The sequence below is a fragment of the Platalea leucorodia genome (assembly GCF_965183815.1).
Source record: "Platalea leucorodia genome assembly, chromosome: 6".
Taxonomy (NCBI): domain Eukaryota; kingdom Metazoa; phylum Chordata; class Aves; order Pelecaniformes; family Threskiornithidae; genus Platalea; species Platalea leucorodia.
The window spans coordinates 32,306,564-32,323,684 of record NC_138828.1 but is presented as its reverse complement, the minus strand read 5'-3'; the positions used below and the strand labels follow the sequence as shown (position 1 = coordinate 32,323,684).

General features: G+C 38.5%; 1 protein-coding gene across 2 annotated transcripts in view; it reads left to right on the top strand.

The window, feature by feature from the left end:
- RAP1GDS1 (Rap1 GTPase-GDP dissociation stimulator 1) overlaps positions 1-17,121 on the top strand; it is a 102,726-nt gene that overhangs the window by 21,705 nt on the left and 63,900 nt on the right. For both annotated transcript variants that reach the window (XM_082316572.1, XM_082316571.1), the window contains exon 2: positions 16,035-16,142. In XM_082316572.1, the coding sequence (XP_082172698.1) occupies positions 16,035-16,142 (108 nt within the window). The remainder of the gene's footprint in view (positions 1-16,034; positions 16,143-17,121) is intronic.

Below are 17,121 nucleotides of genomic sequence, written 5' to 3'. Positions count from 1 at the left end.
AGAACGTTTGTTGGTTTGTTGTTTTTTTTTTTTTAATTGGGGGTGGGTTTTTTTGGCAAACCAATTTTGGTTTTCCAAGGCAAATTTGGATATAAATTATAGTGTGGGATTTATTTTTCTCTATTAAATACACATATTTTAGCACAGTGACTAGAGAGTAAATCTGTAACTGATTTTGGCACTAAAAGATATATACTTAATATATACTGAGCATAGTACCCATCTGTTGCTGAAATCTCTCTCATTGCTCAGAGCGGTTCTTGAGATTTGTTTCCCCTGTGAAGATTTTTGTCACTGTGTAACTCACTGTCTAGTGTGACTTTAACTCCCTGTACCTATTCCCATTCCATTGGCCCTGAGCAACCTGAGCAGGTTCTTACTGTGTTTGCAGTTTCAGAACAACTATGCACCAGGTTTTCACTTTCACTTTGTATTTGCCTAATAAGGAGCTTGGAGCAGCAGTAGATTGAACAATCCTAAATGTTAGAAAAAAATACATAAACCCAAGCAACAACCCAAAGCAAAACCTCAGCAGTTTACTTTCAAGGTTAGTTTTAAGTTTACATGCAAATAAACTTGTTAGTACCTAGCCATCTGTACACTATTAGGTGCGTATTTGACAAAAAAAAAAAAAAAGGTAAATAAAAAAGCTGTCAAATGACTCTTGAACATTCAAACAGCTCAAAGGCTCTTTGTGTGGTAATGTTGGCACAGCTCCTAAGTGACCAGATGGAATTTTATTAACACTCAAGAGGACAAGGGCTGAGATTTTGTTTCTTAACTTACTATATTTGAAATGCTTGTAGAGAATGTGTCAGAAAGCTTGATATTTTTTCCTACTACGCAAAATTACACATATACCTTCCCTTAATGCAAAGATGTTGACTGCTTCAGAGATTGTCGTTTCTGTAAGGTGGGTAAGAAAAGAGATACAAGATGTGTGGTAATTAAAATACCACAACTTTGTAGTGAATTTCAAAAAGGTGTTTTTATCTACACAATTAGTGGTCATATTAAAAGCAGAATTTAGAAACAGGCTTTTTAATAAATGGACTTAAAGAATGTATTTTTATAAGAGAGAACAAAAAATATCCCAAGTATTAAAATAACCTTGATTTCTGTCTTCAATAACCACTGACAGTCATGATGTCAGATTTCCATTTAAGGACTCTGGTAAACATACAAAACCATGTGAATTTATGTGAATCCTTTTTTTCTGGCATCATCATGGCTTTATTGTCAGTAAGAAATATCTGAAAACTGAAAATCTCCATTGTCTCTGTTAAATCGCAGGATGTCCTTCGAACTAGACAGTTTAAGAAACAAAGAAACAAAATCTGTAACACACTGTGGACTCATCATTTGCCCTGTGCCTTTTAAGTGCTTCCTTTCCATATTCAAGGTTTTGAGGGAACTCATGACAGCTAGAAACGTGCTGTGTTACAGATTAGTATTTTGTAACACCTGACTTACCTGAGGCTTCGCGAAGAATGCTGATGTGACATACAATTAGAGTTAAGAGTACTAATTTTGAGCTCGCGTATCTTATTCAGGCAAAATTCTCACTGTTGCTGGTGAAAGATGAGCCTGAGGGCTTTGTACGCGATCAGATCCCATATTTGTTAAATAACTCAAACTGGTAGCATAAATATAGTTATGTCAGATATTGTACTGTGGACTTAGATTGTATAATTTCTGTGTACTTACTTGATTAGTGTAGGCCAAAGACCAGATCCAGAGCTTGTCGAAGTCAATGAGAGTTTTTTTCAGCTTCTTCAGTACTGCTGCCAGTCCTGGAACGTTGTAGCCTCAGCCTTGTATCGCCTGATTTTTATTTATTTATTTATTTATTTATTTTATTTTTATTAAAGCCCCAGTTTATTATACTTTTCATGTAGGAGAAGATGATAGGCCCAATATCATTACAAGAGGAAAAAAATAATAGTAGATCAACCTTATTGTATAGATTAGGAATGTATACTTCAAATCTAAATCATTGTCCTGCCTTATAGCATCCTGCAAATGTTCATTCAAACTAACTTGTGGCATTACAGATGTGTTATTTTGTTGCTTAACAAGCCATATTTTGTACACAACTTGGAAAAAGTATAGATAATTGGGAGCTCCATTAAATTATGCAAGGAAGAAAAAATTGGTGTTTGTTCTAATAATATCTATATTAAATCATTGTTTGTTCTAATATAGTAAGGGAAATAATTTAAAGAAAAATTTACAAACATTTTAGGAAAGTGTTTTCCTCTTACTTGTTTATGTAATGTCTAGATTAGCATTTGCCATCTGTAGCCAGTTAACTTGAATCACATTAGGATCAAGACACTTAGAGTACGTACGGTCAGAAAAGGTTATACGCAGTAACATAGGCGAAGATCATCCCAAAGAAAAGATTAAGCTGAGAAAGCTAACAGTTTTAAATGTGCTGTTTCTAGACTGTGCTATTTCTGTAGATTAATTTTCTTCTGTTTGTTTGCTATCACCTGTTCTCTGTTCTTGCTCTCTTGACTTGACAAAGTGTCTCTTGCTTGCTAGATTAAAAATGCTTCAGGCAGAAAGCATCTGAAGGGGCAGAAGAGGAAGGGACAAGAAAGAGGACAAAAGAACATAATTAAACAGCAAACACAAATGAAAAAAAGAGCCAGTAAAGAGATGCAAACCCTGCTAGTTGCATGTGTGTGTGTGTGCATGCACACACGCACACATAAGCTTTTCTATAATCCTCCTCTGTATGGTTGTCTATTTATATGTAATATATCATTGTAGGGAATGATAGCATTGATTGTTATTAAGGTTACCCTTTTATTTACAAGATGCTGTTTCAGTCATTTACTGACTCTTCAAGAAGAGCTATATTCTATGCCAAGTGTCTGCTTTAGGCTGTCCATTTTCATTCGCTTGGTAGATTTTTGTTTTAGCATTACCAGGAAACAAGTTTGGACTATTGTCTGAAGTATCAGTAGTCATTTAAGAGACTATTTTGGTCCTATTGTTTTCCCCACAGAATTTTTTTCATTCTGTGTGTAGGGTGGGCAGTAATCCAGGATAATCTGGTGACAGAGACCTTCTGTTGCCTCAAGGACCCTACCTCTTACATTGCAGTACTTGGAAGCCATGCCATAAATTAAAGAGTGGTGCGCATGTATAAAGAAGAATTGGTCTGACAGTTAATAGTTGAATGTTCCCACAAAGAACTGGATCCTCCTCTCCCCCATGACACACAGTTCCTGTAGGAAAATATGGTAGGCAATTTTTTAAACCAAATATATCCCTGGTAATCTCTTATCCTATCTGTTGTGGTTTAACCTGGGAGGCAGCTAAACACCACACAGCCGTTCACTCACTGCCACCCCCCACAGTGAGACTGGGGACAGAATACAGAAAAAAAAAGTAAAATTCATGGGTTGAGATAAAGACAGTTTAATAGGACAGAAAAGGAAGGGAAAATAATAGCGATAAAAGAATATACAAAACAAGTGATGCACAATGCAATTGCTCACCACCCGCGAACTGATGCCCAGCCCGTCCCCGAGCAGCAGTCACCACCCCCCAGCCAACTCCCCCAGTTGATATACTGAGCATGACGCCATACGGTATGGAATAGCCCTTTGGCCAGTTTGGGGCAGCTGTCCTGGCTGTGCCCCCTCCCAGCTTCTTGCTGGCAGGGCATGAGAAGCTGAAAAGTCCTTGACTGGTGTAAGCACTACTTAGCAACAACTAAAACATCGGTGCGTTATCAACATTATTCTCATACTAAATCCAAAACATAGCACTATACCAGCTACTGGGAAGAAAACTAACTCTATCCCAGCTGAAACCAGGACACTATCTCATGCTTTCTTGATACCTACCCATGATGCATTGTGGTCTGCTTTATAGAAGTGCTGAGGATAATTCATATGTGCATCTGAAGACTCCAAAGAAATCCAGAATGTGCAGTAACTTTGAAACCTGAAAATCAGGAGCTATCTCATGTTGGAAACCCCAAATTACCACACAAATACTTTTGACCTCAAATTTTCCATGTTTCAGTTTTATTCCATCTTACCTTATAAATACCCTGTGAAAACAAGCACATTAATATCTTTGAAACACTATGACATAATGTAATGATACTAACTTTATAATTGCCAATGAGAAAGGAAGTAGTCCTTCAGAACAGGTTTTTTTAATAGTATCTGGTAAATAAGACTAGAACCACATGCCAAGAAGGAGGATAAGAGAAGACATTAAGTAGCTGTTCTTTGACAGAACATTTGTCCTGAAAGAGATAGGGTTCCCTTGGAAAAAACAGTATTCGTCAAGTATACATCTTGGCCTGCACTGTATTGTATGGCAAATATTTTACAGGGTCAAATATATGGGAATTGATTGAATTCTGGAACTTTCTGTGGTTGTAATACTTGACTATGCAACCTAATATCACTCTAGCAATTTTTTGTTTGCAGTAGTGTGTGTATATACTATATGTGTTTGTGTGTGTATACACACCTACCTCTAAGGTAAAGGAATTATGGAGATCTTATAACATGGAATACAAGCAACTTTTTCACAGCTATGCATCTTATTTATTTAGGGGGTTATATTGGTAGTAGTATTTGTTTAAATCTAACCAACTTAAGAAAACTGTGACAAGTATGTGTATAACTGCAAAAAAAAAAGCAATGGAACTTGAGAATGCCAAATGATGAGCAAAACAAAAAAAATCATTGAGATTGGCTTAAAAAGTCATTATTCTGTAAAAGATAAGTCTTTGGGTTGTTTCTGTTTACTCTTGTAATATCTAGTTTATATTTTCAAGTTGTTGTTTTTCTTCCAAAGGTGAGGGCTAAAAAAAATGTATATTGAGAAATGAAACCTGATATTCTTAGGTATTTGCGACTCACTGAGAGCAATGCATTTGGAGAAATACCAGTTAACACATGATAATATTGTGACAGTTGATGACCTGGGAATTGCATAATTTTAACTATTCTTGGGAGCTGGTGTGGGAGGCCACGAAACCAAACAATTCATTTCCATAGTCTGGGCTAAAAAGTGAGAATCTGGTTGATAACAGAAAGAGGCTGTTGTCTTTTGTGAACCAAGTGCTGTGGCTACATACAGTGGCCAGCTGGTTGGCTCTTTCATAAGGCCAGTTCACTGCAGCCTGTAGTAGCTTAAATCCTGGAAGAAACCTACCTACTTCTTAGCGGCCATTCTCTTGTCCTTCAGCAGGGCTTGATAGGGAGACCAGCAGTGCTGAAAGAAAGGATACCTGCAGCCTGAGCTTCAGCTCCCAAGAATTCTTCGCATGAGCTGTCACATATTATATTGCCGCAGATCAGACCTATGGGAGGCAGGAGGCAGAAGGAGCATAACACCCATCGCACCCAGCAAGCAGAGGTGCGCAGTGGTGCGCTTACAGAACGTGCTTGCAAATCCTCGTGTGTTTCCTTTCTTTTTCTAAACCCGTTCAGTGCATTTGTCTAGAGACAGCAGTGCCCCTGACTTTAGTGCTTCTATGCAGCGTGGCTAGTGGCATAGGTTTTGACACAATCTGTCAATGTGAGAACATTTTATCTATTAAAATAGCATTGCGTTTTTGTTAGCCAGTTACACAGAGTAAGAAAAATCCATATACACCATGATACACAGATATTTGTCTCCTGCATTAGCTATATTCTCAGGATACAAAAAAGTTGAGCCTTAACAGGACTCGTTATTTGAAGGCTTAGGTTGTGATATACATTTTGTAATTTTCTTTTGGTTTTGTCATACATCTATGCCTGAGCTGTTATTTCTGTTGATGGTGTGATCTGTTCACCAGGGAGATGGGTTGGTACTTTTTTCATGTAAATACAGTAGGAAGGTTAGGAAGATTGCTACATCTGCACTAGATTACCTGTACAGATTTCCTTGGAAGAGGTTTAGAGATTCCATGTCACCTAAGTGGGCAGATAAGAACTACACAAACTCGCAAGATGCTAAAGTTAGGCTTTTGACTACCTTGCAGCTTTTCTTTCCGTGTTATTGCTGGCAGTAGCTGAAGTGTCAAAGGACATTTCTGTTTTGTAAGGACACAGGGCAGGTGCCGTACTCTGCCTTAGCCTTTTTCCCCATATGGGAAAATTGCTGCAATGAACTTTGATTTTCCTCTATATTCAAAATTCTGATGCTGCTTTCCAGAAATGCAAGTATTCTGAATAGTAATCTAGAGAGAGAAATCACTTAAAGATTGTCTTTAGAAAACTTTCTAAAAAGTAAGGGGAAACGTAGGATGACTCTGAAGAAATTAACTGATATGCATGAATTTATGAAATTAATATATTTATAAAAAGTCATATGAACATGTGAGAACCAGAGGACACAGAGGAAAATTATGTATTACTTGGGGTACAGACAATAAGACATTTTTCTTCCATTCAGCACCCAAACCATTTTTCTCTGAAATCTGACTAATCTTGATACAACACATCACTTAGGATAAAACAGGCATCTTACCTTCTTTATTATCAGTTTTATAACAGAGCATTGAATAAAGCCACTGAAGTGGATTCAGTTTTGATTGCAGACAATGTTGTGTGTTTCTTGCTCACTAAGGACCCAGTGAGAATTTAAAAGGCTTTTGCCTATCAGAAGTCCCAATTAGTATTTTCTGTTATGCTCTGTATGTCTCCCGGGTTTTCGTAATGTGGTTCAGTGAAGATCAGGCACCTGGAGAAAATAAACTATATGAAAATAAAATGTGCAGTTATCTGTCAATTAAATGTAATTCTTTGCAAATTGGTAGCCATCTTGTGTATGATTTTATCTGCTACTCCTAGTAATAGAGTACCAGAAAAGTTCGTTCTATAAACTGAGAACCATATGTCTTCTTTAGTTGCAATAATTACTTTTTCTATCATTAGATGATTTTTAAATGAACTTTATCCAGTACAGATTCTCATTATCAGACAATGTATTTCTTTTTTATTTATGAAAAAATCTATTTCATCCTTCTTTTAGGACCTGTTTTAAGCAAGACCTTTTAGGGCTTTTTGTAAATCAGTAAAAGTTGTTATGTTGTTTTCACTGAATTTTGTTCAGTTTCTTTGGACCTTAAGATAATTCCAGATCTTCAGTGTTTAATTGTGAAATATAAAGATACCTAAATCTGTACCACAGTTTCCTAGGGAAGGGACAAAAATCTTCCAAGATTTTGCAAAATCTTCTGAAATGTCATTCTTATAGTCTAGCCTTTGCAACTTAGAATTTAAGTAATAGGGAAAGGATCATTAGCATGCAGAAACCAATTACAGCAGCTACAGATCAATATACCTTACAATAGTATAAATATGTTTATATTAATATCTATTGTTTATTTGTGACTACAGTAAAAGTAATACACAAAATTATTTTCAAAGATCTCCAATTTCCCCAAAGGCAAAAAAACCAAACCAAAACAAAACAAAACAAACAAACAAAAAAAACAAAAACCAAAAAACACAGAAAACAAGAAGAAAGTCATTTTAGCTAATCTCTGTTTCTGGTTATCTTTATGGTTGATCCTTTTAGTTCTACTTACGGACATGTTATTGAGGGAGTTCAGAAGTAGTAAAAAAAACGCCAACACTTTTTTTGCTTAAAATTAACCAGAATTCTACAGCAAACTGAAAATTTTGCATTGGCAAGAGATTCCAAGTGAACTGAATGCTGGCTGATGCTGCTTTGTTTAGGTTTCTATCCTGATTTTAAATACAAACTGACTAAGTAGTTGTTAGCATGTTTAGACTGACCTGATAATTACCAAAAATAATTAGGTACCTTACTGCTCAGGTGGCAATGAGTCATAGTGTATCAGTATTTTTAGGTAATAAAAATGAAGCTCCATGAGATATTGAGGTGTCAGAAGAACAGCTGCTGAAGCAAATGGATAAATGAAAGAGTAACAAGTCTCTAAGACCAGATGGTATATATCTAAGATTCAGAAAGTGTTTAAGAATGAAGCAGCTGAACTGTTGACAAAAATAGGCGCTCTCATTAAAATTAGTTACTATGCTAGAAAAGTGGAGCAAATGTACCTAAGTTAAAAACAGGTTGCAGCAGGAGCCCTGCAGTTAATGATCCATCAGTATTTCCCTAGAACTAGTAAAATCAGCTGAAAAAAAAAAAGTTAACCCACCTCAATAAACACGGTAGGACAGAAACAAACAAGCAGGATTTCTGTTTTTTTTTTTTTTTTTTTAAAAAAGTTCCTCCCTGATTAAGATGTCTGGATTCATGGATTTAACTGTTAATCTGGTTTAGGGCCAAGATCAGCCTCAGGACCTGTTCAGCACCAAAGATGCATCTGATAACACAGGAATTACCTTACTGGCTGTGGAGAAACCACAGAACCCAGAATCTTTTCCAGGTTGCTGGATTCAAACAGATGGCCCAGTAAAGTCCAAACACATCTGGGGATATTTGTTTGGCCATCTTCTTTTCTTGGTGAACCAGAGCACTGAGGCGCAATGTGACAATGCAGCCACCTGTAGCTGAAAATCAGTGCACCCAGTTGTCCTGTTTCTGACAGTAAATGACCAGCAGCTGATGTCTGGGAAAACACTGGGCAGGGCAGGGACAGGAGGTGGGCAGGGACAGGGTGATATTCTCCCAACTGCCAGCAACCTGACATTTAGGAACTTCCTAATCCAGAAGTTTTATGCATATCATAGTATTAATAGCCATGCATGGGCCTTAGTTTCCTCATGATTTTTTCCTAATTGACTAAATTAAATGAATCTGTTTATAGTTCCAGCCTCTTAACAGTTCCACAGTTTAATTATGTGTGGTGTGAAAATATACTTTCTCTTCTTTAAGTTTGTTGCTTGATAATTTCATTTTGGTATTCTAGCTGTTGTGTTAGGAGAAACAGTAAGTAGTAGCTTTCTTTTCATTACCTTAGTCCTGTTCATGATTCCATACATCTAAATCATTTTTTCACCCTCTGTCATCTTTTTTTTCCAAATTAAGAGCCCTTGCCTACTTAACTTCTTGAGGAGTAGTTGTTCCTTACCTTTGCTCAGCCATATCTGTGCCTTTTCTAGTTCTGCAGAATGTCTAGTTCTGCAGCATGAGGTGCCTAGAGTTGTATGCAGTATTAAAAATGTGTGTGCATAGTAATCATTTTACAGTGGCAAAATAGTTTTCTATTTCCCAACAAAGCTGTTGACCTTTGAATTGTCATAGACCATTTGGTCTGGTCTGTCCTTACCAGGTCTCCTGGTTGTGCATCCTTAGTTGGTATAGATGACCTCCTGCTGGGGATAGACCCCGGCTGCCAGCACACATCTTGCAGGGCAGCAGAGCAGAACCAGCACCCTGCAGCTCATGCAACACCCATGTGCCCTGGTGAGATGCTACGTCTCTCCAGAGACTCAAGGGGACAGGGGTGCTTTCAGACTGCCCATTCCACTGGTGGCATAACTCGCAGAAGGAACATCTCTAAGGACCAAAGAGGAATCCAATGCCGCATGCCAGGTTGTCACTTGGAAAGGTTACGTACAAGAGCACCAGTGCAGCCAAAAGCGTCTTGCTCAAGCAATGCTGAGTGAAAAGAGCCACCTGCAGATATAACCAGCATGGCCACAGCCCGTGCCTGTCAGCTTTCTGAGACGTCTTTCTCTGTGCCTGGAGATCCTTCTCTGACATTGCTGACTGAGCAATGCCTGCAGGACTGAGTCTGTAGTTCTCAGGTAGCCTAAATTTCCACAGCAACCAGGTAAAAGAGGGCCTGATAAGGAAACAGGGTAGTTGCTTACTTTGATGGCCAGCACCTCCTTTTACCAGCTCTGGCCTGCAAAGCCATTGTGCTGCAGAGAAGCAAGATGGAGCTCAGGTTCATGTAGCACATGCAGATCCATCTCCTGTCTGTGCCAGGCAATTATTAATCCAGTCGGTATGTCAGATGTAGTTCACATCTGGGTTGCCCCAGCTGTGTCCTGGCAGCATGTAAAACACCGCATTCACAAGGACCTGCTCTCAGCCAGGCCCATCTCTTTGTCATTCCTGAGAAGAGTAAAATGCTGTGGAATCCATTGAGTCACACTGGACTTTCTCTGCTGTTAGAGCTGCACTGTTACTTCTATTATTTTTAGAAGACAATAGCCAGCTAAGTTTCTCCTGGCATTACTTACCAAAAATTAATTCTTTACCACCGGCCTCTGACAGCATCTATCTACCTTCTGATCAGATGCCAAGTTTCAAAATTTCCTGGCTGGGCTAAGAACAGAGAGTCATTTCTAATGAGAGATTTGTGTGGTTTGACAGAAAACACTGTACACTTGGGAGCACTTGAGGGCAGCTGCAGCAAAGAAAGGAGGGGAGGGAGTATTTTTTGGCAATGGCCTGAACGTGAGGACAAAGTACTTTTGTCCTCAATAAACCATGTATATTTTGGGTATTTTGCACATCTAGGTAGATAAACTGTTATATGGGACTAGGTATCTTCTGACAAGGTATCCAAGGGGAAGCATCTTAGCTTTTCCTCATGTAGATTCAAGAAGGACCCATCCTGTACATTCCTGCCAGCTTATTCAATGTCCTGGAAACTAATGGGCTCTGAAAATTTTGGGCCAGTCTTCTATGCTTTCTTTGGGGAAAAGGCATCTGGGGTCATTAAAGACCAAAGGCATGCTACAGATCTCACCAGTTGCTGGGCTTCCTGCTGCAAAAAGTAATTCAGGCCAAATATGCCTACTTTTCAGGCAGCCAGCTTCAGGATCAACAAACCACCCCCACCTCCCATGGGAGGTTATCAAGGTTGCGACAACGACTTGTGAGGTAGGTATTATATACCACAGGGCTCCTCAGGCACCACTGAATATGGCTGTGCATAGAGTGCTCTGCTGGTGGCGTGGGTTCTGCATTAGAGTAGAAACACAGATGGTATCAGAAGGGAAACGAAGAGCATGGGGTAAGGATGGCTTGGGAGCTGGATGCTGGCCTAAATGGATTACGTGTCTGATCTTTTATGTGTCAGTTCCTAGGTTCTCAAATAATATAACCTCAGAATATACTTTTAGTCAAAACCAAATGTGGTGAGTCAGTGGTGGATTTTCCACATAGGTTAGTTTGTACTGAAGTTCTAGGAAGTTAAAGTCCGTACAAGAAAATTAAGTAATTTCTGAAGCCTAGTCCATATAGATGTACACACTTAAATTTTTAAGACATTTATGCCGTTATAACACAAGAAGACCCATAAAATGCCATCATTCCTTCTGCTCAGTTTGATGGCTCATTGTTTCCTGAGAGCCAGTGAAACAGACTCAAAAGGCTCTGAGGCTAATACAGCTACTATCCCTGTAACAGCAGAACTGCTTGAACTTCTTTTCTTATCTGATCAGCCTGTTTCAGAATGTCCCATTTCAATATCTATTAATTTTGAATTTCTTATCTCATAAGTTGCACATATAATGTAATAGTCCCAGTAATAACAACAATAATACCTGATGTCAATCAAAAGATGCAGGAAATGTGAATATGTTCAAACAAAGTCTCATTTTTTAAGAAAATATACTGAAAAAAGATCACAAAATACATAAAAATAAACTGTCCAGACAAAAGCTATCCATCTAAATACTCAGCTAAAACATTCTAAATATTTTTTTTCACATCAGTCTTAGAAGATGGCTTTTTTTGTGTACCTTGACTTTTTCTGTGGTTTGGATGAAGATACTGTGAACTCAAGGCAAAATAAGCAATTTGGTTCTTGTCCACAGAAGCTGTATCCCTAGATACATTATTAGGTACCTTGTAAAACTATTTGCAGTCTAGCCAGCATTCCTGTGGCCCTGACGCTAAACAAGGTTGATCAACTACCAGATTTTTACAAGACGAAAGAACAGTTCTCTGTATAAAACAAATTAGTGATTGAAAATAGGAATGAGTCACAGAAAAGCTCTCAGAAAAAAGGGTACAGTGAAATGAAATGGAATATTAAAGCATTCACTTATGTTAGTTTCTGACTATTTTTCTCTGTAAAAATGCCTGCACAAGAGATAGCAAAAGTTTTGTGAGAGAGAGTAGTAATTCTCTGCCACCAAAAGCAACGCAGGCTACTATAGTATTTAAACCACCTCATTTTTATGAGTGTTAGTGACAGCTCTTGCCAGACTCTACTTCCTGACTTATCAGTTTGTATCATTAGGATATACGGGATTAAGGTCTGTGGGATTCAGGGCTTTCTGTCCAGATAAGAGAACTAATTCTTCTGAAAGCAATCCGGTAAGCCAGGTGTAAGTATGAGCGACTCCCAGTGCTTGGGGTCATCAACAAAATAGTGGATACTTCTGTTAAACTTCTGACTTGGTGCCTCACAAACTCACGACCTGATACCAGATTGCTGAGCAACTGTGCCATAGGGAACATTACTAGCCTTATTTTTACCTTTACCATCCTGATCTTGCCCCCTTAGAGCTTCCCAACTAATGTGAGCTTTCATGTGACCTTGCATGTTGACAAAATCTACTTATTCATGTTTCCCTGACACTTGTCCAAAAGGATTCCTTATGTTGTCTTTATCCCATGGGTTTTTATATCTGAGAATCTGATCAGCCTATGCAGTAACAAGCCTACTGGAAACAGCTTCTATAGAAAGAGAGGAAGAGACAGAAAGGCAAGCAGGAGATGATCACAAGAAAACCACGGGGTTTTTGTACATGGAAGACAAGCCTCTGCAGCTTCTTCACTAAATGACAGGTTCAAGGCAACTGTGAAACTGCAGAAGTCAGGAAGCCTTGTGTGATTATATGATGAGAGCCCGCTGGAACACTACAGCCCTTCCTCTCTGAATATCCCTGTCAGTGTCATCTCAAACTGTAAGGTTTTGTTCTTTTCAGAACAGCAAAAGAAAAAAAAGTAACAAAACCTCTGAATCTGTTTAAGATGTATTTGCATATGCCCAAGATTCTCAGGTTTCAGAAGTAAATGTGTCTTTCAAGGTATTGACCCTGTTTAGAAAGGAGATTGGCTTTGACAGAAAGAATCAAAGTGGGCAAATAAAGTCATTCCTGAAGGGTGGTTTTTTCCTCTGTGCCCGTGGCCTTCTGACATTGTGCCAAGAGGTCTGTTGTTTCTACAGTATTCCTACTTACGTTTTCTTCTTTTGCACAGAAGGGGTAAGCCTCAAGCTGCCATAAGTTTAGAGTTGTAGACTTGTTAGAAAATCAAGTATTATTGTAAATTATTTTAGAAACACACTTTATGCCTGTGGTTTCTAATTTAATTTCTATTGTTATTTTAGAAGTATTTATACTATCCAGTCATATCTAGTGAAATGGCAATGTGGCACATACTGCAACATAGTTTCATAAGACATTTTAAAAGTAACATAGCATACCATTGCCACAGGTGTCCATTGATTTCTTGAAGTGTGTGTCTAAGTTGAAGTTAAATGTCTGTGTATGTCAGTGGGATGTGCACATGCTCGGTACCATGCAAAACTGAGTTGTTTGTCCTAGGGAATGAAATACTTGGATAGTCACATTTGAAAATTTTGCCCAAAATGCATCATTCTGCATATCATATGTAACTGTATGGTATTAAAATAGTGGGCTTTCCCCACAAAAACTTAACATGGCACTGAGCAGAAAGGGGAGGTAGGAAAAAAGACTGGGGAGAGCTTCCTAACTCTATTGCAGGTTCTGATGTGGCACAGAGTGGAAGAAATTACAAGTATTTGAGGTAAAGCACTCATCCCTTTGAACAGTAGAATAAAATAATAAGTGGGAACTTGTGATTTATTGGGCGCATGCAAGGTAGAAGAGGCTACAAGAGAGAAATAAAGTCTGGATGTGCTCTCCAGTAACAAGAGCCTCTCTTCATAGTCTGCAAAATCTGGTGTGAAGGTGAATTTCTTACCTATGCATTTTCTTCTTCCTCACATCGTGGGAACCCCTGTTTTTTATAGGTATAGTAGATTTAGTCCTCTTACTATAAACGGTTGCTACAGTTTCAAAGCTAAGTGTGTGAGTATACAGGGAGATGAGATGCCTGTAGGATGGAAGAGAATTGGTGCTATATTAGTGGAAAACTGAAGAGAGTAATACGAGAGGGAGGTGGGTGAGGAAAGTATAAGAGGAAGTGGAGTGCACAATGTTAAATTGTAGTACTGGGGCTGGGCATTGGGTACCCTGCACCTGTGTCTTTTGACAAATTCCAGTGATATGTCCTCAATAATTTATTTAAGCAATGAGACTTTGCAGTGCATGTTCAGCTCTACTGTTGGTTAAGTGTCATTCAATACATGTGCTGCAGTAAGCCTGCTAGACAGTAACATAAGTCAGTACAAGGGAAAATGATAAATCTTTTCTTCTTCTTTTTTTTTTTTTTTCTTGGTAGCTTGTTCCAGGAGGTCTCAGTTCGGCATAGCAAGGAGAGGTGGCAGGGAGGCAGATTGGAGATCTCAAGGAGCGCAACCAAGTGCAGCTGCCCCAAAGGCTTTTACAGAGTTGCCTGCATGCTGCTGGCTCTCTGCATTTAGGAATAATGGGATTCCTGGCTACCGTATAGCTAAGAACATGTTTATTACTGAATAGACAAACTAACTGCCTGATAAACAATTTCATGACAAATTTCATACCTAAATACTGAGCACTTCAAAAATGAAGCATCTTACCTTTATCTATATGGGATATTGGGCTACAAAAGCATATGCTAATAAAAAGTGGAGGTGGGACAAAAGCCACAGCTTTGGCTGAGAAGCGGAGCTGCTCCAGGAGGAGTGAGATTCCACCCTCTTCGTGGGATGCCTGCTGTGTCTCCACTGGGCTGCCAGTGCCTCAGAAACAACTAGGGGGAAGTTCTTGCCATGCCTCCTTTCCTTTGCACCATCCCATATGTGGGCAAGCGAAGAGGAGGCAAAGCACAGCAGCTGCCAACTCGCCTATGAAGGGGGCTTCCTACATTGGTGTGAAGCTCTAAGGCAGCACTGGCTTCAGGCTCAGAAGATACCAGTGATACATTGCAAAGAAACTGTACCTACAGTTCTGTAGGGCTTGGGTCAAGGCTTTTTGATTAGTCACTGGGGAACAAGAGGCAGCTAGACACTATTTAACATTATTTGTTTTGAACAACACTTTCTGCTTACTGACAGAGTTGGCATGGAAACTGAATCAGCACGCATTTTTTAAAAGGGTAGTCCATTCAGAGTGAGGTTAGTCATCAGCGAGCAAACCAAAGAGACTCAGGCTGCAGCTGCTAACACTTATACCTTCCTCATGAATAGACAGAATACTCAAAATGGAAGCAGTCGTATTACTCCAACTCTTATGGGAATAAATGTTCATCTATTGAGAATAATGTGGTTTGGGTGTGTGGTTTGGTTTGGTTTTGTTTTGTTTGTTTTTTTAAAGAGTGAAGGGTTATTTAATTTTTTGAAATCCACAACAGAACTTTCTTATTTCTAGAAAATGCCTTATGCTGTTATGGATCAGTTGCATTTAAAGAGTTAACACGGCTCATATAAAACACAGTTCATATAAACAATGGTGCTTGTAATATTGTGGTGGAAACTGGCATAATACTTACAAGGCTTTAAACTTAGCACTAGGGTTCTGTGAATGTATAGCCAAGATGGAAGCCTACACAGCATGCAGAAAATGGCATTTTCAATTACTTTCCTGTTATTGATTAAAAAATTCAAGATGTGCTTATTTCCATCATATTTTTTCCCACACATAAGGATAGAAGCAAAGAAACGGCTGCTGGTTTTCTGCACCACCTAGGCTGAGAAAATATTGATGGCTAAATTGCTGTTCAGTGGCATTTCATAAAGTGCCTGCTGGCATCCTGTTCTCAGATGCAGAATGATAAATGTATATTTAAATTTGAAAAGTTTAATTTCATCTATAACCTTTGACACCCGGCTATTTGTATCCTCAGAATACAGACCATACATGCCTTCTTCATTGATACAGGATCTTGTTTACTTTACAGTAACTATTTACATTGAAGGCTATAATGCTGTTACCAAATTGATGAGGACACTGAATTCTCTTTTCTTTGTGTTTACCAAACAGATAATCTAAGTGATGCCCTGAAAAAGCTGAAGATAACAACCACTGACAGCACAGCAGATAGCTTGGAGGGATGCTTGGACTGTCTGCTTCAAGCTCTGGCACAAAACAGTAAGTTGTGCGGACCTTTCAGATTTTAAATCATATAATGAGATCAGTGAATTAAAATGGAGGAAGTAAAATGTGGCAGAAAGACTGACTCAAGCAGTAGGCTGCTGGATTGGCTGTTCTGGGTTTCATTTTTTTTTAACCGAAAACCAAATCTCTAACACTCAGGTAGCATCGAAGACAGTGACAGTAAATACCTGGATATTTGGAACAGCTGTAGTCCAGTCCTTTTTCCAATATGATGAAGTAGCGCAATTACTTTTCCAACTGATCACTCAAGAAACAAAGAACAGGGATAGCCAAATAAGCCTGATAGGATGGGGAGAGGGTTAGGGGAGCAGCTTGCTAATTCTGGTTAAAAGAGCATAGTTTCCTATTTGTAATGTATTTTTCCTTATGCTTATGATCACATATTTCTTATTTCCAATAGTTCCAATTAGCAGAAATAGGCTAGATATCCAAAGATGGTCCAAATTTGACATGTGGTATGATAACAAAAATAACTTAAGAATGGAACAAGATGTCTTTTTCACTAAAAGCTGTAGAATGTGTGTCCCCACTCACAGTAGGCAGAAAGGTATGGTAAATGAAGATGACAGCTTATAAGACTTCTCCGAGTTTAACTTTCTTAGCGCTTCAGATGGTGGCAGAAGAAAAATCTATACAATTTCAGGTCGAAAAACTTGTCAGGATAGATACAAGCCATGATTATAAATTCTTTATTTAAAAAAATGTTAGTCCTTTGTAAATATCAATACACTCAAAATTACATACTATTAATAAGTTGTTTCTTTCCTGTGATGGTATTCTATAAATCACAGCCTTTTGGCTTAGTTGGTCTAAAATACTTCATGAGGTTTTTCACAATAGAATATAAGCACCATCCCTATCAAATCAAATATGGATTATAACAGTCTCTGCATTTAATGGTAGTGGGTTTTTAATTCTGATTATTTTGCAAGGAGATGTCAGCCAGGAAATA